This window comes from Heliangelus exortis, chromosome 2 (genome assembly GCF_036169615.1).
Source record: "Heliangelus exortis chromosome 2, bHelExo1.hap1, whole genome shotgun sequence".
NCBI lineage: Eukaryota > Metazoa > Chordata > Aves > Apodiformes > Trochilidae > Heliangelus > Heliangelus exortis.
Genome location: NC_092423.1, coordinates 127609824 through 127634743, shown reverse-complemented (window position 1 = coordinate 127634743; position 24920 = coordinate 127609824). Strand labels below are relative to the sequence as shown.

General features: G+C 41.5%; 2 protein-coding genes across 5 annotated transcripts in view; one reads left to right on the top strand and one right to left on the bottom strand.

Moving 5' to 3' along the window:
- The window catches only part of LOC139793379 (RING finger protein 151-like), a 22840-nt gene extending 20147 nt beyond the window's left edge, over positions 1 to 2693 (bottom strand). Inside the window, exon 1 of one of the 3 annotated variants that reach the window (XM_071737964.1) lies at positions 2535 to 2693. The gene's annotated coding sequence lies outside the window, so the exon portion shown is untranslated. The remainder of the gene's footprint in view (positions 1 to 2534) is intronic. The other 2 variants (XM_071737965.1, XM_071737966.1) reach the window with 2 other exon arrangements.
- A 360-nt stretch (positions 2694 to 3053) lies between these two features.
- RAD54B (RAD54 homolog B) overlaps positions 3054 to 24920 on the top strand; it is a 66080-nt gene continuing 44213 nt past the window's right edge. The window contains exons 1-3 of one of the 2 annotated variants that reach the window (XM_071737956.1): positions 3054 to 3186; positions 7355 to 7508; positions 8142 to 8316. In XM_071737956.1, coding sequence (XP_071594057.1) covers positions 7371 to 7508; positions 8142 to 8316 — 313 coding nt within the window. In that variant the 5' untranslated portion in view covers positions 3054 to 3186; positions 7355 to 7370. The remainder of the gene's footprint in view (positions 3187 to 7354; positions 7509 to 8141; positions 8317 to 24920) is intronic. The other variant, XM_071737955.1, reaches the window with a different exon arrangement.

The window sequence follows — 24920 nt, the reverse complement described above, 5'->3', positions numbered from 1 at the left end:
TGATCAGATTAGTAACTTGCACTTTTTTAGTTTATCATAGTTTCTGATTTTTAAAATCTGTTTCTTTTCCATGTCACAAAACAAAGCATCACTGTTTGAAGGGCTGGAATGACTCACAACAGAACTACAGATGAGTGTCATTAAGAGCATTTCCAAAAGTTTCGGGAAGAACAACACCTATGAGGGGCCCAGGGTTGTGGTGACATTAAAACGCAGTTATCACTTCAGCTTCTGCTGAAGATACAGTGAAGATACATAAAGATGCAGTGTACTGTAAACAGAAGCAATGTTTGAGGGTGCCAGTTACTGTAAGCCAACATTAAAAACCAAAGAAGCAGTCTACCCTTTAAGCTGTGACAGCACAAGTTGTTTCTACAGTAACTTAATGCATCACAATGACCTATTTTAAGACTAAACTGGAGGAAAAAACCCAAACAACCAAAACTTTGACAGTTGTCCTACAGTAGCCCAAGCCCACCTATCCAGGAATTAATGTCCTCCTAGTCTCACTCTACTTCCTTCTCTTTAAGTCCCTTTCTTGAACTGGCTCAGACAACAAACTATACAATTTCATCACTGATTTCCTATGCTAGATCTTCTTTTAGATGTCTTAGCAAAAGCTCCAGTGGCTGTGAAAGTGAGGTAAGAAATGGCATGAACAGCTTCAGCCAGTGAAGAAAGAAAAGAAAAAGCACAGCAGTGTTTGTGACTAAGGCTGCTGTAGAGCTACTCCCCCAGCTCAGCTCCCTGCGGATGGAACATTGTGGAGTTTCATCAACATTCATATTAAAAAAAAGGGTCTAGAAGATGGTAAGAATGAATGGATAGCAAAATACCAGCTTTACACTGATGTGAAACACTAACTTAACTAACAAAAGGTTCTGTAATAACTAGTATGAGATATGAAATTAATTTAAGGCATACGTCTCCATGGGAACTGACATGTGGAAACAAACTTCCCCACCCAGGGAAGGTGGTAAAGCGGGATGCTGGCTGCAGCGCCGGGTGCCAGGGGGATCTCTCCTCCTAACCTGCACACCGCAGCTAAATGCAGGCAGCTATTTATCACACAGAGCTATACATATGCTTACAGAAACGTGCATATGCATACAAGAAGTGAGGTTATTCAAATCATCCATTAACATAAGTTTCCACTCATCTCCGCATGCCCACCGTCCCCTGGTGGTCGCGGGCAGGGGTCTTTTGGAGGAAGGCTCCGAGTCTTCCTCAGGGTGCCCTTTTCACCTTTGCTGAGTTGGCAGGGCTCCAGACAGCAAAACTGCTTTCGCTGGTTCTTTTTCTGGGAGTTGTAATGTGTATACGTTGAAAATAAAAAATTGCCTCTTTAATCAGCAAAATGACATCCAAGCCAGCATGAGTCGGTGCCGGCATAGTTTGCTCTGTCTAAAGACAAACTGATCTCACCAGCAGACCCCCCTCCTTTGTCAGGACTAAAAAGATAAAATGCTAATCAGAACGGCTCCTGATAAGCCGCCAGGCTGGTAATGCAAATTGGCAGCAAATACAAGAATTCAAGGAAACCTGAATACAAAGTGAAGACCCGCGTTTACCAATTCGCAACCTCTGGCAATAATTGATGAAAAGAAGGAACTTCTTACTAGATAAAACTCAGAGGAAAAAGGGGAAAAAATGAGAAGCAGACGGAAGACAAACGGGAAGCGGCACCAAGGGAGCAGCAGAGCATCAGGGACAAGAGACACAGACATCGGCAGCCGGAGGAAAGAGAAACGTCAATCGTTCTCTTTCTTTCGTAATAGCCCTTTCACTGGGGGATCAATCTGCTCAAAAACCTGTTTTCCCTGTTTTTCTCCTGCTATTAACTCCTTCCTAAGACTCCTTTCAAACGTGATGCTATTTTTCCCCTGAAATAAACCGTTGTATTTCGTTGAAACCACAAGCCTGGTTACTTTTGTAGGACGTGCATGCACAGTGGCTAATATTGCCTCACAAACAAAATATAAAATATTAACAGTTATGGACCGTGCCAGGAGTGATCCTTGCGGACAATACAAGTCGGGCTTAATGCTTACCTAGACAAAGTTAGTTCCTCTTATCTGTGACACAGACTGTCTCTACTCCCGGTTTTCTATGTTTTAACCCGTTATTTTCTAAATTTGAATCAGAACTACCCCAAAAAACAGAGCTTCTTTAACACAGCTGATTTTTACATAACGCTTCCACTTGTTGCCTCGCTGCAAAACCGACTCAAAATGGAGTGATACAAGACATGGGGCTCACAAAGAAACTCTTCAGGTCAGAAGGGGTGGACTCCGGTGCACAGAAGCAAGACCGAGGTTAGATGAGCTCTCCTCAGCGGCTCCTGAGAGGAAGGGGAGACTTCACACAGGTGGCAGGGAGGCCCCTGGGTCATGCCTGGCTCGGCTCTTCAGGTGTAATCAAGGATGTTACTCACAGAGAACAAAACTGGCCTGCAAACACCTGGAGCAGCAAGGTAACGCCAAGCCACCGCACCTACCGACGCACACACCCCCACCACCCATACCTCTTCTCACCAGGATGGCAAAGACTCCACCGGCCGGGCCCGGGGGCTGCCGGTGCCACCGCCAGGCCTCTCAGCGGCAAAGCTCCCCCGGCAAACGCTGAAGTCCCTGCACAAACGCCATCCGCTCCCCGGCCTGCCTCCGCACAGCCTCCCGCTGACCCCGGACCCTGACTCCGCCCGTGGCCCTCACGGCGCCCGCAGCCCCGCACTCACCCCGTTCACCGCCGCCGCCGCCGCCGCCACCCGCTGTCGGGAAATGGCGGTTACTTTGGCGGGAAGTTTTGCTTGACGGCCGGTTTTGCTTGGCGGCTGCGCGGCAGAGGGGGGGGCGGGGGCAGGGCCTCTTCGCCATGCTGAGTGTGGCACAGGGCTCCCCGCATGCGCTGCTTTCAACGGCCCCCAGCACCGACCTCCCCTTCTCCCCCGACCCCCGGGAGGGGAGAGGGGGGGTTGGGGAGGGAGGTAGGGGTTTCCGCGCAGGCGCAGTTGAGGTTACGCGGGAGAAGGGGGGTGAGGGCGGGAGGGAAAGGGGGGTGCTGCGCATGGCGCCTGCGTGTCCCCTCCCGCGGGCTGACGGGATCCGGCGGCGGGACCGTTGAGTGGGGGAGTGAGTGCCCCAGCAGCAGCGGGACCATTGAGTGAGTGTCCCAGCGGCCGCACAGGTAGGGCCCGGGAAACCGAGGTGTGGCCGGGGCACTAAGGTGGGGCTGGGAGGGTTGAGGTGCTGCCGGTGGCCGGTAAGCGGGCGGAAAGGCCGCTGGCCTCGCCTCACCCCAGCGCTTGTCCGCAGGGAGGGACGCAGCCCCTCGGCGGCTGTTACCGGGCGGCTGGGGCGGGCTGGGCTGGGGAGTTGCGATTCTGATAAATAGCAATTCTCATCGCATTGGTTTTTGAAGCTACTCCCAAATTCTTTACCGTTACTACTCATTTGAACTGACTTTCCCCCCGTATTGCTATTTAAAGGGATGCAGTGGCTGCCTACAGTTTAATTTGTTCTGAGTAAAAGTTAATCCTGTGCCGCATTTTTGTAATTGTCTGCAAAAACCTCGACATTTTAGCAAGGGAAGTCTCTTAAAGAAATGCTCAAGAGAGCAAGCCTGGTAGGTTTGTGCCAAGATGAGTGATGTAACTGATTTTCCCTTGGAGAGGGACCTGGGGGTATTGGTTGACAGTCGGCAGTGTGTGCAGGTGGCCAAAAAGGCCAGTGGCATCCTGGCTTGCATTGGGAACACTGTGGCCAGCAGGAAAAGGGAGGTGATGGTCCCTCTGTACTCAGCTCTGGTGAGGCCACATCTTGAGTACAGTGTTCAGTTCTGGGCACCTCACTTTAAGAGGGACAGAGAAATGCCAGAGTGTCCAGGGAAGGGCAACAAAGCTCATGAAGGGCCTGGAGCACAAGTCCTGTGAGGAGTGGCTGAGGGAGCTGGGGGTGTTCAGTCTGGAGAAGAGGAGGCTGAGAGGTGACCTTATGTCTCTCTTCAACTCCCTCAGGGGAGGTTGGAGCAAGGAGGGGAACAGCCTCTGCTCCTTAGTGAGCTGTGATAGGACCAGAGTGAATGGATGGAAGCTGCACCAGGGGAGGTTTAGGCTGGATGTTATGAAATGCTTTTTCACTGAAAGGGTTGTCAGGCATTGGAATGGCCTGCCCAGGACAGTGCCACCATCCCTGGAGGCATTTAAAAGGCCTTAAGGACATGGTTTAGTAGTTAGTTTATGGTGATGGCCAAAGGTTGGACTGGCTGATCTTGGAGGTCTCTTCCAACCTAAACATTCTGTGATGCTGTGATTTAACAGGACTCCATGCCTACTGTACGGATTTGAATGTATAGGACTTTGAAATATTCTTTGTGCATGTATTTAATTCTGATGCAGCTGTTAAGATGCCTTTGGGGAGAAAACCACTATGGGATTCAGTGCTTACAAACCCAGGTGCATTCATGAGATGTTTTAGGCTTTGGTTTCATGGTGCACTTAATTTGCTTAAGCTAGGTTGCTAATAAAAGGCAGGAGCAGTGCTTTTCTCATTACCTCCAGATGTTGCCCTGCAACCATACCTAAGGGTATTGCAAGTAGAGGGTGATTCGACATACTGGTGGCTTTCCTGGAGGAAAGGGCATGTTTGCTTGTCAGTTGATTTAGGTGTAATGTAGATCTCTTATTTTTCCTTGCCACATATACTGTGATCACATATAAAAGATCTAGCATTTGTTGCACATTGTTAACGGCCTTTTTTTTGCTATTGTAGAGATGCAAGATATAAATATTTTATTATTGCTTCATGTTTTTATTTTATTTCATAAATGTGTATGTTTTGAAGATAGATGTATTGCTGGAAGCAGCATTACATTTTAAAAACCACAAACCCCAAATGTCTTTTGTAGTTGCAAGTAGATAATGTTGGTAAAATTCTTACATGCTCTTAAATTTAACAGAAGTGTAGTTCCTGAGTTATCAAGGGTTGTATCTTTACATATCTTACTAATTTCAGATCTGCTAATGAGTCTGTTCTGGTGGTTTAAGACAAAATAACAGTGCAAAGTTCAAATAGATTTAGAAATCAAAACACTTTAATCACAACTACATGGAATTTCTGCATTGCGTAACTCCTGTGTTCCATGGGAGATGTGACAAGCTCTAGACTAAAGTGGGCAGAGTTTTGTAGCAGTTCAGCTTTGCTATGTGTAGTCCTTATGTAGAGCCGTGGAGTGACCTGGGTTATCTACACACGTGTCACCCATGCATTCTGGAACTGGTAAACTCATTTAAATTCACCCAGCACCTGAAGGTAGCTGTGGTCAGTGCTGTCACTCATACTCTGATCATCTTTGATCAGTGCTGACATCTCTGCAGCTTTCACAGTGACCCTCAGTTGTTTGCGTTGTAGTTATTAGTATTGCAGTAAACAAACTACTCCCTCATTGCATGGGGTTAACTAGAGTTCAAATGCTAAAATTGTTGTCAGGTAGACATAACTTACATGAACTGCTGTTGATCCATCCAGAGCCCCTTTTCTTTGCATTTTTAATAACAGCCACGATGGAAGTGACAACTGTTCAGGTCATTTTGCCATTAAGGTTTCTGCCTAGTAACAGCATCATATGTATGCTAATTGTTCAGCTATGAAGGAGACAGTGGTATTCACATCAGTGTCTCCGTGTTTGCAAAGTATTTTGATAGTGGTTTGTTACTACTTCTGTGCAAATCTTGGAAGGAAAGGTTGTTGTCCCGTAGTAAGCCACTGGAGTGCAGAGTAGTGTCAAAAAAGTTCTGAAACAGGTTGGCTGTTGCAACGGGATGCAAAGGTGCTTCCCAGATGCTAAAGAGGTTTGTGTATGCAATCCATGCTATTGTTTGCTTTTACCTAATAGTTGGGGGGAGGTTGTCAATCAAAATAAACAGTCCACATATGAATGGAGAAGTAAACCAAAATCAGAAATAGTGTGGCCAGCAGGAACAGGGAAGTGGTTGTGCCCCCATATCCAGCACTGGTGAAGTGGGCACCTCAGGTACTGTGTTCACTTCTGGGTGCCTCACTACAAGAAGGACATTCAGTTGCTGGAGCAAGTCCAGAGGAGAGCACACACGCTGGTGAAGGATCTAGAGAGCAAGTCCTATGAAGAGAGGCTGAGAGAATTGGGAATGCTTAGTTTGGAGGAGGCTGAGGGGAGACATTATTGCTCTCTACAACTACCTGAAATGAGGTTGTAGTAAGGTGGGGGTTGGCCTCTCTTCCCAAGTGTATAGTGATAGGACTAGAAGAAGTGTCCTAAAGCTGCACCAGGGGATGTTTAGACTTGACATTAGGAGAAATTTCTTTACTGAAAGTGTAGTCAGGCACTGGGAAGGGCTGTCCAGGGAAGTGGTGGAATCACCATCCCTGGAGGTATTAAAAAACCCTGTAGAGGTGGCACTTCAGGACACTCTCTAGTGGGCATGGTTTATTCTGGGTTGATGGTTGGACTCATTGATGTTAAGAGGTCTTTTCCAACTGGGACAGTTCTGTTATTCTGTGAAAGTACGTTCTGTAAATTGCTGTACCATGATTGTTTTCATCATTCCACCTGCTGGATTATGCTATTGGAATTTTCTTGCTTGTTTCAACTACTTTGAAGTATTAAGATTATAATTTGTTATTGTAGTAGTTGCAACTATGTTTTGTCATATTAACATTGGTGTATGATTGGTTTCATCCTGAGGCTGTGTTGAGGAATAATGGTCTTGTATTTTGAGGTAAAACCTGCAATATGTTCCTTCCACTGTTTAAGTGGACATAACATGGGGTGATAATCTCCACTGTGATGTGGAGATAATTTTCAGCTAAATTCTAATCTTATAATCTGAATGACTAATATAAATGACTATTAAATATACACAAGATGTAATTCAATATTTAATGCAAAATACTACTCTTGGGTATGAAGCATACCCTCAGCATTCATTATGCACTTATAATGGGCTTTTCAAAATCGTTTTAATTTTTTAGAACAGTCAGTTCTGTTTCAAATTGTCTTTCATTTCATAAGATGGTGTTTGCTAAGCATCCCTTTGCTGTGTATCTCCAGAGCATTGCAGGCTACTGAGAACTGCATTATTGGTTTTTCAAATGAAAACGAAGATGTCACTGCAGTACTTGATTTTTTTTGGTACTTAGACAATCCACTGCGACAATATTAATATTTCTTAAATTGTATTATGCTTGTGGATTGTTATTTGAATTTTTTAATGCCTTTTTAATAGTGCTTATATTGTTATTTAGGGATATATTTTTATATTTAAAGCCTATTCTACAGTTGTCTTTATCTGCTTCCTTCCTTCCTCTCCACTCTCCAGGGCAGTACAGCTAAACATGCGGCGATCAGCAGCTCCAAGTCAAGTGCTAGGAAACGTGGCCAAAAAAACAAGGTTTATACCACCAGGAAAAAGTACCACAGTTTGTCTCAAGAATGAAACAAATGAGATGGACAAAGAAATGAAATTAAAGGAGGTAAACTGACCAGTGTACTAAAAAATATATGTTTTTACAGTGTTACTGAAACATAGCATGTGAGCTCACCACAAACTATTTCTGCTTAGATAATCAGCAGAGTTCAGAGTAGAATTTGTTACCTTTGTTCTTACTACATTTGATTTTGCTTCTCAGGTGAATTTCTTTCACTCTGTGAAGTGGATGCAAAAAAGTGGTTTTCAAATAAATAAAAGTAATCGTTATTGAATGCAAATACAAATCTCAGTGTAGCTGAGGTATGGATTGCATCTTGGCTTTGTTGGATTCATATGAGTGAAATGCTTTGGCAAAAGCACTTAAAAAAACCAAAGATGAATGTAACTTTCTATGAAGTCTTTTAATATCTACCAAAAGAAAGCATCACAGTTTTCATTGATTTTATCTACAGATACTTGTGTTCAATTTGTAAACTATTTGTGCAACAGGTATTTGGTGTTCTGTCCCTGCACTTCTTGTTGTGAAGACTGGCATGCATATACGTGTGTGGGGATGTATGTATTTATATAGTTTGATTATGAGAATTAGTACCTATTAAGATCCCTTTTTCTCGCTCTTTATTTCTCTTCAGCTGCATGAAGGAAACACTATCATGAACTTGTTTTTCTTTTGCAGATAGATGAGAAAGAGGAAGGTGCTTCATTGCATTCTAAAATACATGGCCAGAATCAACATGCAAATTTTACACCATCTGTGGAGTCAGCTGGAAAAGTAAAGTCCACAAAACCATGCTTCAACCTTAATAAGTGTAGGAAGCTGGAAATGAAAACACTAAGTACACCAAAAGCTGGTAAGATGCTCTTTATTATTTACTCCCATGTAAGAGAATTAAAAAACTTAGAAATTATAGGCTAACTTACTAAGCTTTTATGAAATACTAATGTAAGGCTCATGCAATGGTATTCTTTGGTGTTCTACTGGATACAGAGTGAGAGAAACAAATGTTAAATGATTTTTTTCAAACAGAAAATGAAAAAAAAAAAGTATGTTTTAGAAGCCAGTTGGAAGTGCTGCTCTTATGATGTGTCTTCTATTGCAGCCAACTCACTTTAATCCAAAATAATATCAAAATGAGTGTTGGGATGCCCTAAATAGCAGAGAAGTGTTGTAATTTGGAGACCTTGTTGGTGTCATGCAGAGAGTGCTTACTGTTTGGACTGGCTTTGTGTTATTCTGAATTCATGAGGGTTTCTTTTTTTCAGTGCAAGTTCTAAGCTGTTTTTTTTTTTTCAGTGTCTTCAAGAGGCAGTCAAGGTTCAAGCATGGGTTTTGAACTCCAGTGTAGCATCAGAGCAGAACTGGCTCTGTTACTTGTGTGTGTGCTTATTAATTGTTAACCGTGGTAATGAACTTCTAAAAGCTAGATAGTAAGCACTGCAAAGGTACTGGTGTCTGAACTCTAGCAAATGCACTTTGCTGAGGAGTTGAGTGTCTTCATTTCCCACTCTCTGTGTGCCCTGACCATAGGCACATTCTGTGTTGTGTGAACAAAGCTGAACACCTGACTTCAGGAAGCGAGTGCCTCTTGACAGCATTGCACTTGAACTGGGTTACAAACACTGTGGGATGGAAGTCCAGTTCTGGAGTCCCCAGCATAAGAAGGATGTAGAGTTCCTGGAACATATCCAGAGTAGAGCCCATAAGATGCACAGAGGGCTGGAGCACCTCCCCTGTGAAGACAGGCTAAAGAAGTTGGGGTTGTTCAGGCTGCAGAAAAGGAGGCTCCAAGGTAAACTTAGAGAAGCCTTCCAGTATCTGAAGGGGGCCTACAAGAAAGCTGGGGTAGGGATTTTTACATGGGTGTGTAGAGAGAGGAAAAGGAGAAATGGTTTAAATCTGAAAGAGGGGAGACTTACATTAGACATTAGGAAGAAATTCTTTCCTGTGAGGGTGGTGAGACACTGGAACAGGTTGTCCAAGGAAGTTGTGGCTGCCCCCTCCCTGGAAGTGTTCAAGGCCAGGTTGGATGGGGCCTTGGGCAACCTGGTCTGGTGGGAGGTGTCCCTGCCCATGCAGGGGGTTTGGAATAAGTGATCTTCAAGGTTTCTCCCAGTCTTAGCCATTCTATGATTCTATGGAATCATTCCTCTGCTCAGACAGTTCAACATCTGTGTTACAGTTAATTCGCTGTTGTTTCTTCATCATTAATTACATTGATAATAATCTTTCTCTTTGTTTCAGGGTTCATTTAATTGATAATACTTTGTGTAATGAGTGGAGTTTTAAAAGAGCATTTAATGACTGCTTATCACCTTGATTCCATAATGATTGGCATTATAACTCAGAAGTTTTTAACAAAGTTGTGTGCAATTTTGTTTGTGATAAGAGCTGCTAAATTTGGAAGCCTGACTGAAGCAAAGCTGCTGTGGGTCCATGCCACAAGGTCCAGCCAGTAGTGAGGCTGAGCACACAGGGCACATGTGTATGATACATACATACACATACACATGGATGATAAGATGGGTAAATACAGAGAGCAGATCACACTCAGGCAAATGCAAGCAGTGCCAATGTTCCTGTTTCTATCTCTGGCCAGGGTCAAAGCCTGTTTGTGGAAAATAAATGAATGTACCTACATATATGTGTAAGTACACACATGATATATATATATATCATAGAATCATATAATGTCAGGTTGGAAGGGATCTCAAGGATCACCTAGTCCAACCCTTCTAATATTATTGTTTATATGATATGTCTCAGCACACTGTCAAGCTGAGACTTAAAACTTCCCAAAGTGGGGGAATGCACCACTTCCCCTGGGAGACCATTCCAATGTCTGATTGTCCTCATAGCGAAAAATTTTCCTCTCATTCAAATGGAATCTCCCTAGGAGCAACTTGTGCCCCTTGTCCATGTGACTCCTTGTAAATACGGAGTCTCCATCTTCTTTGGAGCTGCATTTTAAGTACTGGAACATCATAATTAGGTCTCCCCTAAGCCTTCTCTTCTCAAGGCTGAACAAACCCAGTCTTCTCAGCCTCTCCTTGTATGGCAGGTGCTCTTGTCCTCTGATTGTCCTCATGGCTCTTCTCTGGATCCTCTCCAGCCTGTCCGCATCCTCTTTTGTACAGCAGGGACCAAAACTGGATGCAACACTCCAGGGGTGGCCTGACAAGTGCTGAGTAGAGCAGTATGATGACTTTGAATCTGCTGGTGATGCCCTGTTGATGCAGCTCAGTGTCCTGTTGGCTTTCTTTGCTGCAGCAGCAGCACACTGTTTGCTCATGTTGAGCCTGTTGTCCACCAAGACCTTCAGGTCCCTTTTCACAAGGGTGTTCTCTAGCCAAGTGGGTCCCAGTCTGAACTGCACTCCTGGCTTATGTGTTCCCAGGTGCAAGACCTTGCACTTCTCTACATTGAATTTCATAAAGATCCTGTCAGCCCACTTCTTCTGTCCAAGTAATCCTGGAAGGTGGCTCTCCCTTCTGGGGTGTCAACCTGTCTGCTTGTCTTGATGTCATCAGTGAACTTCATCAGGGTGTTCTTGATCCCAACAGCTAGGTCTCTTATGAACATGTTTGGGCCCAACAGCCCTCTTATGAACAGCATTGGGCCTAATATTGATCCTTGAGGGACTCCACTTGTGACCTGTTGCCAGCTGGAAGATGAACTGTTTGCTGTTACCCTCTGGGTACAGTCTGTCAGCCAGTTTCCAACCCACTGCACAGGCCACTTTGCCAGACCGTGCTGAGTCAGTCTCTCTCGGAAGAGGCTGTGGAGTACTGTATCAAAAGCCTTGGAAAAGTCCAAGATAATGTCCCACTAGCCCTGCATCAGTGGAGTGGGTTACTTTGTCATAGAAAGCAATCAGGTTTGTTAGGCATTATCTGCCCCTAGATCCCTCCAGTAACTGATCTTACACACTCTGTCTGTTCTGTAGCTGACTCCTTGATTTGTTGAACAACTCAGCTGCAGACACATGGGCATATGAACCACAGAGGCCCACAGCTCCCAGTCCCTTTGCTGGTACCCAGACCTGTGCTCCCACAGGTAGAAACGCACTATAGCTCCCTCCAGTAACTGGCCTTACATACTTGGTCTACTTACTGGTGGGCTCCTGTATCCACTTGTCTCCCTGGTGCACAAGAAGAGATGCATACATACAAACACATCTCCCTGGTAGCTTGGCTTGCCAGTAATCAACACCCAGATGTCCTGATCTCTCCAGGTCGGAGAGTCCAACTTGGACTTCCTGGTCACTCCAGTAGCCAACTCTCAGACCCACTGGTCTGTCCAGTACTTGGGCTAGTCTCATGACTATTCCACTACTTGGCTCCTAAGTATCTTATCCTACTTGCCAGCTAATCCAGCTTGGTGTTTTCTAGTGGTCACACACTGGCATATGTACCCAGGCAGTATGCACGGGTTTTAGCCTCTCTGCTTGATGGCACATCAGTTACCTGGGACCTTTGTGTGCTACAGCTACTGGCAGGTTCACTTCCATACACACTTATGCATGCAGAATGGAGTCCCTTCACACAGGAAAATATTTAGAAACATAGTGTAGTAAGAAGATGGGACAGATTGTGGCAATAGAGCACAGTGTGTTGCTGGACACACATACTGACCAGTTACCTGTTCAAAGGTGGGGCTGCTTTTTCCCTTTTACTATCGTGTACTTATTTTTCCCTGGACCACCTTCATCTGACCCTTTTGCTTGTCCTACTTTTTTTTTTCCTTAAAAAGTCTCATTATAAGCCTTGTGCAATCTCCAGATGCTTTTGAGCATCTTGTGAGTTTCAGACCTCAGTAGGCAGCAACCTCCCCATGTCATTCTATAAGGTGCTATTGAGAGCCCTCCCCATTGGCTCTTGTTGGCTTTCACCCCTAGAAAATGAGGACTGATCAGTCCCTGTGACAGCCCTGAGAAGATATTGCCATTATCATATTTTGTAAACCAGAGTATATGCGATCTGTTTGGCAGAGCTCATCGAGGAAAAATCAGCCTCCTCTATCTTAAGTCCTTCTGATCTTACGGCTTTTGTGTTTATCTGCTGCATGCTGTAATTTGCAGTTCTTCTGAAGGTCATGCTTACAGAAAATTTTCATTGTGTAGGGAACAATTTGTTTGAGTGGTCCTAATATATACCCAAAAATTTGTTTGCTAGTTTGATCTAGCAGTGTACTTGAAAGCTAAGTAGTGGATTTCCTTACAAAATAATCTATGAAGTCAGCAGCCTACCCTACATAAAATGTTGTAAAGTAGAAAAGATATCATCGTTCCTAGAAGTATTTGAAAAACATGTAGATAAGGCACTTCAGGACATGCTTTAGTGGACAGGGTGATGCAGATATTGGTAAATATATTTTAATTGAGGGGGGACATGGTGACAGCTGGATGTGGTCTTAGAGTAATTTCTTCTGGAAGATAGGCTGAGGAAGTTAGGGTTGTTCAGCCTAGAGAACAGGAGGCTCTGAGGTGACCTTATAGTGGCTTTACAATATCTTAAGGGGGCCTACAAGAAAGCTGGGGTAGGGCTTTTTGCACAGGTTTGTAGTGAGAGGACAAGGGGCAGTGGTTTAAAACTTGAAGAGGGGAGATTTAGATTAGACATAGGAATTCTTTCCTGTGTGGTGAGACACTGGCACAGGTTATCCAGGGAACTTGTGGATGTCCCCTCCCTGGAAGCATTCAAGGACAGGTTGGATGGGGCCTTGAGCAACCTGATATAGTGGAAGGTGTGTCCCCCCTTGCAGGGGGATTGGAACTAGATGGTCTTTAAGGTCCCTTTCCACCCAAACCATTCTGTAATTCTTAATGATTTAGATTTTCCACGACAACTTCTGCCCTTTACATCATTTTTGTCTGCAATTCATTACAGTTAATGTAGCAATTACATAGACTGTGTAAATCATAATTTACCTTGCAGTGTGAAGTGAAACTATTTTGTTAAAGCAGTGTTTGGTATGAAATTCAGAACTAATGGAAACAAGTTGTGTAAGCCAGAGTGAGTTTGGGTTTTTTATTATTATTAATATTGTAATGAAATTATATCTGACTGCCACTCTCTGCAGCCAAAGACCTCTGTTAAAGGGGCATGAAAATAATTCTAAGATTGAATAAGTCTGCATGTATGGATTATTTTGGTTTATTGTTTGCATATCATTAAATGCAGATGATAAACCATGTTAGCTTTATTTCATGCTCAAAGCTGCTGTGTTTGGGTTTCCAGTGCAGCAGTGGAACGTGTAAATAAATACCCCAGATTCTTATGAAACACCTGTGAGCCATTGGACAACTGTACTCTTCATAGAGCTAATCTTTCTGAAACCCAGCCCTGAAAATGCTGAACATTCTTTCTAAGAAACTTATCTGACACATTGTGTTAATTTCCTGGAGTATACAATATAGGATTTGATAAGATAGCATCAGCCTTAAAGTTATAGCATATCTTTCTTAAAAAATACTTGTTTTTCTAGGCTTCTTTTCAAAATAAGCATGTGCCTGAAATTTCACTGACAAAAGTAAAGCTTAAGGGACTTTGACGTTCTATGAGACCAGATACTTCTAACGATGTTTTAGTAAGATTGTAGCATCTGTTGTTGAGTGAAACTTACCTAAGTGTTGTAATTTTAAGACAGTTTGAACTGTAAGATACTGAGCATGCTGTTCAACAAGGAGTTAAATAATCATTATTATGAGTTGAGAATACTGGAAAATTATGTATTTCCAAAAATACTTACCTTTTTAGGAAAATGAACCTTATTGCTTTTTGAGTCAGTGTTTCCTTGTTTTTAAGAGGCAAAGAACATGGCAATCTCTTTGGTACCTTTGTTTTGTATTCAGAATGTAGTACTTGTTGACACTGGCAATGGATATGTGTAGGGGAGGTAATTTATTTGACATTATCATTAATGCTTTTTCTCATATGCCTCCAGGGAATTATATCAGATAAGTCTGCATGCTCTTTAAAAATTAGTTACTTCAACATTTCTAAACTATCTAACACTAATTGAAAACAAAATCATAAACATGTTTGGAAGGACAGTATTGCAGGTCCTAAAAGTGCTTGGTTTCTACTTGTCATTGTTATGTTCTGAGGGCCTATAAGCAAGAATTAAAAAAAAAAACAAAACAAATAATTTGAAATTGAAGAAAAAATGGACAGGCAGATCTCTGAACTACACTTACTTAGTGTTTCCTCTGTGTTGCTATTAAGCCATCTTGGCCAAAACTGAGTTTTTTGCCTATATTGCATCTTCAACTTAACATTTTTAATTTTTATTAAAAATAATATTTAGTATTTTTATTTATATGAAGAATATATAATGAATTTGTTTATTATTTGCATTTGCAACTTGCTGGTATTTTTAATCTAAGAAAATGTTTTTTCCTTGGAGCTTACTATATGATGTGTGGAAATGAATTGCTCTTTCACCTGTATACTTAAAATACAACATTCTGATTGGACTGAGGTTTCATTGTTTCAGCCTGATGTAGATGAACAAAAAAGCTGGATCTGGAGATTTATTCTGTTGCATCTCAGCTCCTGTTTTGTTTTTGGTTAAGGAGTACTTTGTCATCCTTAACATCTGTTAATGCATGCTCTAAGATTAATTTTGTCAGAAGTCATACTCAAATGCTACCTTTGAGCTAACAATGAAGACAGATTGTAAGTGTATTTCATAACACGGTTAATGTGTTCTCCTTGTATGTCTTGGCAGGTTTCTGAATGTTTTTCATGCCTATGATATTAAATGTATTTATCATTTGCATGTATTTTAGAATGTATTTTCTCATATCTTATGTGGAATGTTAATGTTTCCTCAGTACATTGGTCTGTTAGGTTTAGACTCTGGTAATATAAATCAGTTTTATTTTCAGAATAGGAATGTTTTCTGTCTCCTTCAGTTTTTTGTAACATTGTTACAGGTTAGTCCAAATATCAAGTGGTGGTAGGTATTAATAAAATCACTCTTAACCAATTAATTTGAGTATTACAAGAGGAAATCCACTTTTCATTCAGTTATGACATTACCAATCAACTGCCTATTGCTTTTAGTCTGAGGATTCAAAATAGTTATTTTTCAGGATTTGTAATATTGTCCAATTGAAGTCTATCTGCCTACTTTTTGTTTCTATACAACACACCTAAAAATGCTGAGACTTGAGATCTCATAATGAAACTTATTATTGCATTCACTTGTATTACTACACTTCACAGACTAAATTGGAGAAGATTGCAGTCAGGAGTATTTTTGTCATCTGTCTATTTTAGTGGTGGTGCTGCATGTATAGCTGAACCTCAGTGGACCCCTCAAATGTTTTTTTCTGAACAGCTGGTAAAGCAGTTAAGTCTTTGCATAGAAGATACTGAGTAAACATCTGTAGCTCTTCATAATTACTAAGTCCACCTTACTGGATCCCTGAGTGCAAATAACTATATCACTGCATTGTTTGCTAGTTGGATTTTACAAGTTTGTAAATTTTAATTATAATTTCATATTCAAAATAGTATGAAATTACTTTGCTAGCTCTTTATGATTTAAAATGGCCCCCTTCTCCCTGCAGTGCTTTAGACAGAACACTATAATAGTGACTAGACAAGTTGTTTCTAAATTCAGGGTAGTTTTTTTTTACTGTTTAGGTGTCCTCTGTACCTCTGTGATCAGTTAATTTCAGGAGATGGGACCAGTTAAGAAAACTAGATTGATGTAAATGTACTGGCAGAGAAATTGTCCATATCTTGATCTGACACTGGTTCCAGAACTGCACATTTATAAATCAACCACAATAGCTATACATACACATTGGTACCCACCAGTACTCCACTGCACAGCACTCAGTGTGTTGCAAGTAGAATTCTCACTGAGCCTTCTGTGATTATTGAGTCCTAGGTGGCTTGTGTTTTCTGGTCTGCAGCTTTGGGACTCTCTGGCATCTCCTGAGCATCACACCTTTTCCATGGTGCTCTTCCTTGGGATGTGAGGTGTTCTACTCTGCTGCTGGCATTAAGACCTTCCCTAGCATTTCTCCAGCTGATCCTGCACACTCAGGTTTCCTTTTGGCTGTGGTCGTGTACTGTTGACAGTTATGTGTGGAGATGGTACAGCAGCAAAGCAGAGAACAGCATTTTAGCAAACTAACTTTGCTACTGGAATCTTGAAGTGGTCAAAGCTCTTCAAGACTTTTTTTAAAAGAGCAACCAAACCAAACAACAGAAAACCAAAACCAAACAAATAGATGAGAATTTCTTTATTCTGACCTTGCTTGTTCTCATGACTCTTTAGTGGTTTTGAAAGTTGGCTTTGTTTTTTTGCCTTCCTCTTCCTGTATAGATTCATTACCTTCTCTGTCATAGTGACCAGAACCACACACTGAACAGTACACTGTCCTCAGGGGCTTCTGTTTCTCTATACAGAAGCACCAAATACAGCAGCTGTGAATTCCCAACTACTTTAAAGTCTGTCAGTGGAGAAACCCTTATTGGATTGTAGCAATAGGTAACGTGGAATTAGTTGCCATAGATTGAAAGCAAGCAAAAGAATATAGTGTGCTTAGGTGATAGATGAGCCTGTTGAAGAAATTCACATCCCTAAGCAGTGTTATTCATCTTGAATTTGGGCTCCCTACCTGCTGAGTGGTAAAATAGGTCGTGGTAGATAGGAACCAAGAATAAGATGGGAAGAAGGAACTTTGCACCACCAAAGGTCACATACTGTATAACATTCAGGGACTGCAAAACTGCTTTGCTGAACTGGGTGGCCATCTGCAATGCAGTATTATAGGCTCCTGTAAAACTAATCCAGACTTGAATAATTCTGGTGTGATATTTTCACAGTTAGTACAACATAATTTATAATCTGATATGATCATATCTTGCTGTCATGTGAATAATTAGGCTTCATGTAATGATAGGTGATATAACCAGGATATTCACACATTTGAGAAAAGAGCAGTGAACTGACAGTGAAACATACATTTCATTTGCCCTAGTTATGTGTCTCTGATATGTCTGTTTGAACTAATGGAGATAATGAAGGAGAGGGGAAGAAAACCAGAATTCAGAAGGGTGTTAAATGGCCAGAAAATAAAAAGACTTATATTAGGTGTATGATATTCAACATTTTCCAAAAAGTTTGAGATACTAAAGTGAAGGTTTTGCAGTAGTAATTTGCCTATTGAGTAGAACTATCATTTTTTACAAAAAAAAGACAAACTGCTGTGTTCTTTACACTTGAGTAGTGATACATCCACTGTTGCAGAAAGCTGTGTTGCATGTAAAGATAATAATTTTAGCGTTTTTCTGTAACTTGCTAAGTTTAAAAAAAATTAAAAAATTAAATTAAATTAAAATTAAAATTAAAAAATTAAAATTTGTAAACAAAAAACCCCCAAACTTAACTATGCTTGCTTTTTTTTTTTTTTTTTTTTTTTTAATGCAGAGACAAAAATCTAATTTTAAAATTGTAGATAGAATGCAGAATCCCCTTTCCAAGGGGTGGTGAGAGATGTGCTGGGAAATGAACAACATACTGTCCCAATACCGTTATAATTTGCTTCTGGGAGCTGTATGCACATACATGGCAAATAGTCTCTAATATATAGAAAATGGAATTATCTAACTTCAAAAATGGGAGACTTGGGAATTACTCTGTATAGAGACTATTTTCAAGGTTCAGGTTTAGCAGTCATAATTCAGTTTCTTCCTACATTCTGAGGGAAGTTGTACATACAGTTTCTTATTTTCTTGATAATCGAGATTTATTATCAGGCTGTGTGTGCGTGTAAGGAGTGAAGATGGGCAAAAAAGCTATTCTAAATTTCTAAGATGTTTTTCTATTCTCCCACCCTTTGGAAAGTTCTATTTTGGGGTGTGGCATTTATTTGTGGGTTTGGTTTTTTTCTTCCCCAGTTCTCCTGTGTCAAAAAGATATGAAGGTACATTTAAGAGAAGATGGAGAGAATGTAGCCATTAGGTTTTTTTGAGCTATCATGACTATTATTACAGACTTGGCCTGGATCCCTCCAAAGACAGTCACCAAATCTTTCTGTGGCTTTGCTCATTGTTTGAATTCCCTTTGTTGCCATGCCAGCATAACTAGAGTTCCGTCCCAGGTTTTGGCTCTGGGCCCTAAGTTTTTCTCTGAAACAGAAGCTTTGTCACAATCTGACTTTCACTAAAATCAACAAGGTATATACTAAGATAGTTAACTCACTAGCCTCAAAATATCTGCTGAGCAAAATTAGAAGAAGAAAACTGCTTCTATATCAAATGCAGGGGATAGTGCATGGTTAATTACTCTGAGGTTAGTATTTAAAAGCACAGTCTCCCATGCTGTAATATCCACAAAAAGATGGGATCTAGAGACTATCTTCCTAATGAAGATTTAAGAATTTAAGCAAAAGATTGACGGAATTAGACCTTCAGATCTTTCTGGATTTCTTAGCTTCTTCTGATCAGTCATTAACAAGTTTGTTGGAAGAGAAGATCAGAGAAGGAATACAAACATGTATTAAAAACTAGATGCACTCCTGAACTTGTAAAGAGTAAGAACGATGCTTTTAGCTTTTCCTTTTCTAAGGACATGACTTGTAGAGTGAAGAGCTAATGCATGATGTTGTATAGTCATTTAGTATTAGAATTTAAAATCTTGTACCTTTAAACCAAATTTATTTTGAAGGATGCTTACAGGTAGTTCTGAATGTGTGGGCCTGGGATTGTCAGACTGAGATGAAGATAAATTCTTTAAAATTTGGCATATGGCTTATTTTTCCTGTGTCAGTGGGCTAAATGTTGAGAGAATGTCCTATATCAGCAGAGGGGATAGAAGCGTACGTACTTTTTATGCTTGAAATTTTAGCTGATGGGTGCTCTGGAGTAGGCCATGTGTAATTCAGGCAAGTTTCAATGAGTGGTTGAAAGGTAATAATTACATCCTTAATTTCTGTGTTTCTGTGCTTGTCATGACATACATGCACCTTTGTTCTTGCAGCAGTTTCAAGAACTGTTAAGGTGTTAGAAGTTAATATGTGCTGGATGGTGATGGCAGAAATACATGCAGAAATAAAATGTAAAACTTCTCCTGGTTCTCCCCACTGCCAGAGCAGGGCAGACTTGTAGAAAGGTTTAGAAATAATTGTGCAGTAGAAGGGAAAGAAGTAGTCTGAGAGGTTCAGAGTACAGTGAGAGTAAGGACAAGAAAGTGCAAAATTGCTGGTTAAAGTGTTGATGAATACAAGAAAAGAGCAAGTTAAATGAGAGAGCTATTTGAAAGAGAAATTATTTAAAACTGCTTTATAAAAAGTGGAGAGACTGTATTTAAGCACTGTAGCTTTCAGGTGAAGTCGTCTTGCAGCTTTTGGTTCCCAAAACTTTGTCATCTTCAACCCTCTCCATAATGAAGAAAGCCTGCAACCCTTAATCTTGGAGATTAATCATGAAACAACTGCCCCTGTGAGAGCCCTTAGGAGTCAAAAACATTCCCAGCCACCCTTTGCTGCAGCAGTCTCTTAAGATGGGCAGATCGAATGACTTGGCACTGTCTTGCTGTTGTGTCAATAGAGAGGACTGTATGATGACCTAATGGAACTTCTGCAGCCCTTACTGCTGCTATCTTCAGACACTCTCAAGACATCTCCTGCAGCTGCCAAATTCATTTGCAAGAGTGAACAACTGCCTCAATACTTAGCAAATGTTTCTGCTGCCAGTATACCCCAGTATACTTGGTGATGTGTAACATAGCCCATCTGGGCTACCAAATCTTGTTACAGTTTCTTGTAAGCACTGGGGTGTCAGGGTTTCACTTCAGCTTTGATTCAGGTCTGGCAATTGTTCCTGTTTTGATTTTCAGGCTCCTAGGTGATTGCAAATGCTAAATCCAGCTAGTTTGCTTTCATGTTAGTAAATAAGAAAGGCTGTTCTTCAGACTTATTCTGAGGCTACCACTCTACCACTTTTTGGGCAGAACACCTTCACAGAGTATAGCAATACTTGATCAGTTGATTTGATATTTTTTGCCAGTCTGAATCACTTAAATCAGTGCCTTTCCTTTCAAAATGCAAGTCTGCTGTCTGATTGAAATGACATCTTTCAAAAGATGTTTATTCTTTAATTCTCTGAATGTTTTTTTTGTCTTTGAATCATGTACCTTAGAGTGATTTTTCTCCCTCCCCCCATTTTTTTTTTTTTTAATTTTTTTTTATTAAGTCTGTAATGGAGAAATTCCTCCTGAGTTCTGTGTGACAAAGGATCCTTCCTCTTCTACCATCCAAGGTTCTCCCCTGATTTAAGACATTCTCCTTCAAAGGGTGTTCTGTCTCATGATGTGCCTAAATTTACACAGGCCACATGATGCAGTAACTGGCCATGACACATATCTGTCACTTGTAAAATTTGCACCCATTGAGCTTTTTCAGCAATTCATAGTCACTTGACTACTGTAGTCTTTAACTGTGTGGTAGCTGTGATTCATTCATCTTTTGATGGCTCTTCAGAATGCATCATTTGTATAATAAATTCTAGACCTTTCCACAGCAAAACCATTAATTTATCTGTTGCCTGTAGTTTTGAGCCTTATTTCCAAAGTGTTGGAATTCTGCAACCTTAGCAAGGAGCTAGCTGTTGCTTGGTTTTTGAATAATCATGCTAATTTTCTTTTCCAGTGAAACCTACAAAGTCAGGATAACTCAACAGCCACAGAGACTGAGGCTATTAAGCAAAGTTATTCTTTATTATAGTGCTGAGGGACCACTCCTCCGAACATCCACTTGGTTATTTGGTTACACTTTTATCCTTACAAATAATACATGTGTATTACATTTCCATACAAGAAGCAGGGTTATTCAAATAATCTCCTAGAAGTTACAAGATTCCACCCATCTCTGCATGCACAGTCTCCTGGTGGTTGGAAGGAAGGCTTCAAGTCTTCTTCACAATTTACTTATAACCATGGGCCTTGAATTTTGCACTTAGGTGAGAAATGCTGAATGCAGCAAACCAGAACTACTTGAGTCTGGCTTTTCTCTAAGCTTATCAGCAGCACCTCCCGTTTGCCCTTGCAATAAATTAGAGGTATCCTGACTAACAATGCCCTGCCTGGCCACACTCTGCCTGGCAACATCCTGCCTGGACACTTCATTGTTCCTCTGTTAGCACGTTTTAACCCTATGCATCATTAGAAAAACACTCTGAGATACTCTTACAGGTCCTATTTTCATGAACTTCCAAATAGGAAGATTTTATCCACTTGAGCATTTAAATTGGGAAGCATCTCTTTGGCTTTTTTAAAAAGGAAAGAATCAAGTAAATACAAAACCCCTGCTGAATTCAATACCTTTTTCCTTTCAGAATTCCAAGTAGTTCAGTGGATTTCACATCGCAAATGTGAAGGAAAAATGAGCTGCACCTTGCACACAGGATTACAATAGGAGGTGTACAAGGCAGTGAAGTCATGGGTGCATGTATGACTGTTTCTTCCCCTCTACCTGTGGTTTGTCCCCTCAGTTATGCCAATACAAGTTTTTGTAGGATGCATTACAAACCATTTTCCTAAAATGATCCAGGTAGCATCTGAAAAAAAATTTGCAATTTATTTTCAGCAAGTTATTTGTCCTGTAGCATGCTGGATCAGAGAATTGCTGGTGGCTAAAATTAACCCAGCTCAGAAAAGTTGATTAATTTGCAGACAAATCAGTTCCCTGATCTGACTTAAAAGTTTTGTGAGTTCCTGGGCTGGGGACAGGCAGAAATCTCTGGTTTGGCAGTATCCCACATTTACGTTGATTTATTATTCAACTCAAGCGAAGGGACTAGGGTGAAAGTCTGATAAGGAGAGGTTGAGGAAGCTGGGGTTTAGTGTGGAAGAGACTCAGGGGGGACCTTATCACTGTCTACAACTACCTGAAGGGGAGCCTGTAGTCAGGTGGGGGTCAGGCTCTTCTTTCAGGCAACAAGTGACAGGAAGAGTTAAGGTTGGATATCAGGCATTGAAATGGGCTGCCCAGGGAAGTGGTGGAGTCACCATCCCTGGAGGTGCTTAAGGAAAGGCTGGATGTAGAACTTAGTGCCATGGTCTAGCTGATGTGGTGGTGTTAGGTCATAGGCTGGACTTGATGATCTCAGAGGTCTTTTCCAGCCTCATTAATTGTGTGATACTGTGATTAACTCTGTGCTTGGGAAAAAAAAAATAAAATTTGACCAGTCTGTAGCTGTATCATCACCCTGAACTGGCTGTGCACTGTGCTGCAGAAGTGCTAGTGTTGGTGAAAGGTGTGGGTGGACTGCAACATTTCTTTTTCTGTAATTGTCTTGGAACTACACCTATCGTTGTAGCTCAAAGAAGGCTATATGTAACATTAATATGCAGGCTTCTCACCTTCTGTAATTTCTCATCCAAGTACTGATATGAACTTAGGCTGATGAGCATAACTATTTTTAAAAAGAGATGGAAAAAAGAATGAAAAAAATCTTGTGGTTTTTTTTTTTTTTTTTTTTTTTTTTTTAAACAAGGGTTATATTTTACACTCCTGCAGAACAATATGCAATTCAGACTGATTCCTTCAGGCACTTGCTCAAAAGAAATCTTCGTAGAAGTATTTTGCTATGATTGTATTAGTGTGGAAACTTGGTCTGTCTAGTAGCAGTAAGCAGAAAGATGGTATAGTAATACCAGTTTGAATAGGTCTACATTAGGAGTTGCTGTATCTGGTAGCCCAGTATAGAGGAGATGGCTACAGCTCCCTCTGGTCAGGTCCAGCTTGCAGTAAGGCTGAGGGTGTATTCTCAAGAGGCACACGTGTACTTGCTATACATTTTTATACAGCCCTACAGAAAATGCAGCACTCATGCAAACACAAGCAGCATCAATGGCCTTATCCTTTCTCTTCTGGGATGAAAGCCTGCATGTGGAAAATACATACATATGCAATATGGATCCCTCCATCAAGTGGCCTTTAGACTCTTATTCTGCACAGTACCTGATCCCTGGTCTCCCAGTTGCCTCACAAACCTGCACGGGGTCTCTCTGGTAGCTGTTTTGGATTTATCACCTTACCAGTGACTGGTTCCCAGGTGTCCTGGTCCCTCAAGCTGCCAAATCTCAGGTCTTTCCAGTATCTGACCCAGACTGGCTATTCCAGCTTAGTGTTTGCCTTCAGTCACAGACAGGCCAATGTGCCCAGGCACTATGCATGGGTTCTGGCCTCTCTGCCTTCTGGTGCCCCTTTGACCTGTGTTAAAACTCCAGTGTTCAGCTGTTTGCTTCCATGCACAGTCATGCACAGGGAGTAGGGATTCCCCTCATCCAGGAAAATAGCTACAAGTGTAGTTTAACACCAGGATAGGACAAATGTCAGTGATCAGGTGCAAGGCATGGCTGGACAACTGTACTGAGAAGCCATTTGTTTTACATGCACCTGGCCTTTTTTATGCCTTTTTTCTTCAGTGTTGTCTTATATGCTTATTCTGTCACAAACCACTTTCATCTCTTCCCCTTCTTTCCTTTGGTTCTTCCTGCAAATATATTGTACTATGCCTTTTGCAATCCCAAAATACAGTTCCTGGCACCTCATTGTGACCCAGTGGGCAGTAACCCCTTCAGTCTGCTGGGTGATAGACAGAGCCTCTCCCCTGGACTCGCCTGCCTGGGTCTCACCCCCGGCCCCCGGGGCTGCTCGTGTTTCTGGCAGCCTTGGGAGCAGTCAGACTGAGGGCTGAGTTTCTTTCATTCGGGTAATAGGAGTTCCTCTGCGTGACACTGTTCATCTGTGCTCTTTTGTGTCTGTGGGGAGGAGCCTTCAGTCACACAACCTAACACTGACTTTTCTTTTTGTCACTAAAAAGTCGAGACTGAGTGCTACACAACTGCTTCAGCATCAGAGGGTGCAATGTAGGCTTGCATGGGATTCAGTGCTCACTATGCGAGGCATATTTGTTTGTTGGTTTGTTTGGGTTTTTTTACAGTTAATGAAGAGTAACCAAGTGCATCAATTTAAAAAATGCAGACCACCATCTTTCTACCCTGAGTACTAATAAAGAGCAAGTTTGGAGAAGCAGGAAAGGATTCAGTGTTTAGAAGTGATGGCTTACGTACAGTGCTTCTAACCGTAGGAGTATTTTTGTTTCTTAAAATCTAGTGTAATGGGCTTCAGACTGTAAAATGCTTTATTTAATCTTGGCTTGAAAGCAATTTCAGCAAAGTGGACTGGTCACAATCTTGTTAGGTGGTAGGGACAAGCCAAGTCTCAGAAATGGTTCAGAACATTCTTATTATTCTAACTGCTAGTTGATTTCTAGCAGTTAAAAATCCCCCTTTGTTTATTTGAATTTCTTGTTTTGAATGCAGCTTGTGTCTGCTTTTTTTTTTTTTCCCTTGGAGCAAACAAGTTTGTACCTAGATCTTTATAGCCTTAAGATATTTCAAACTATAATTAGATTTCTCTTCACCCCC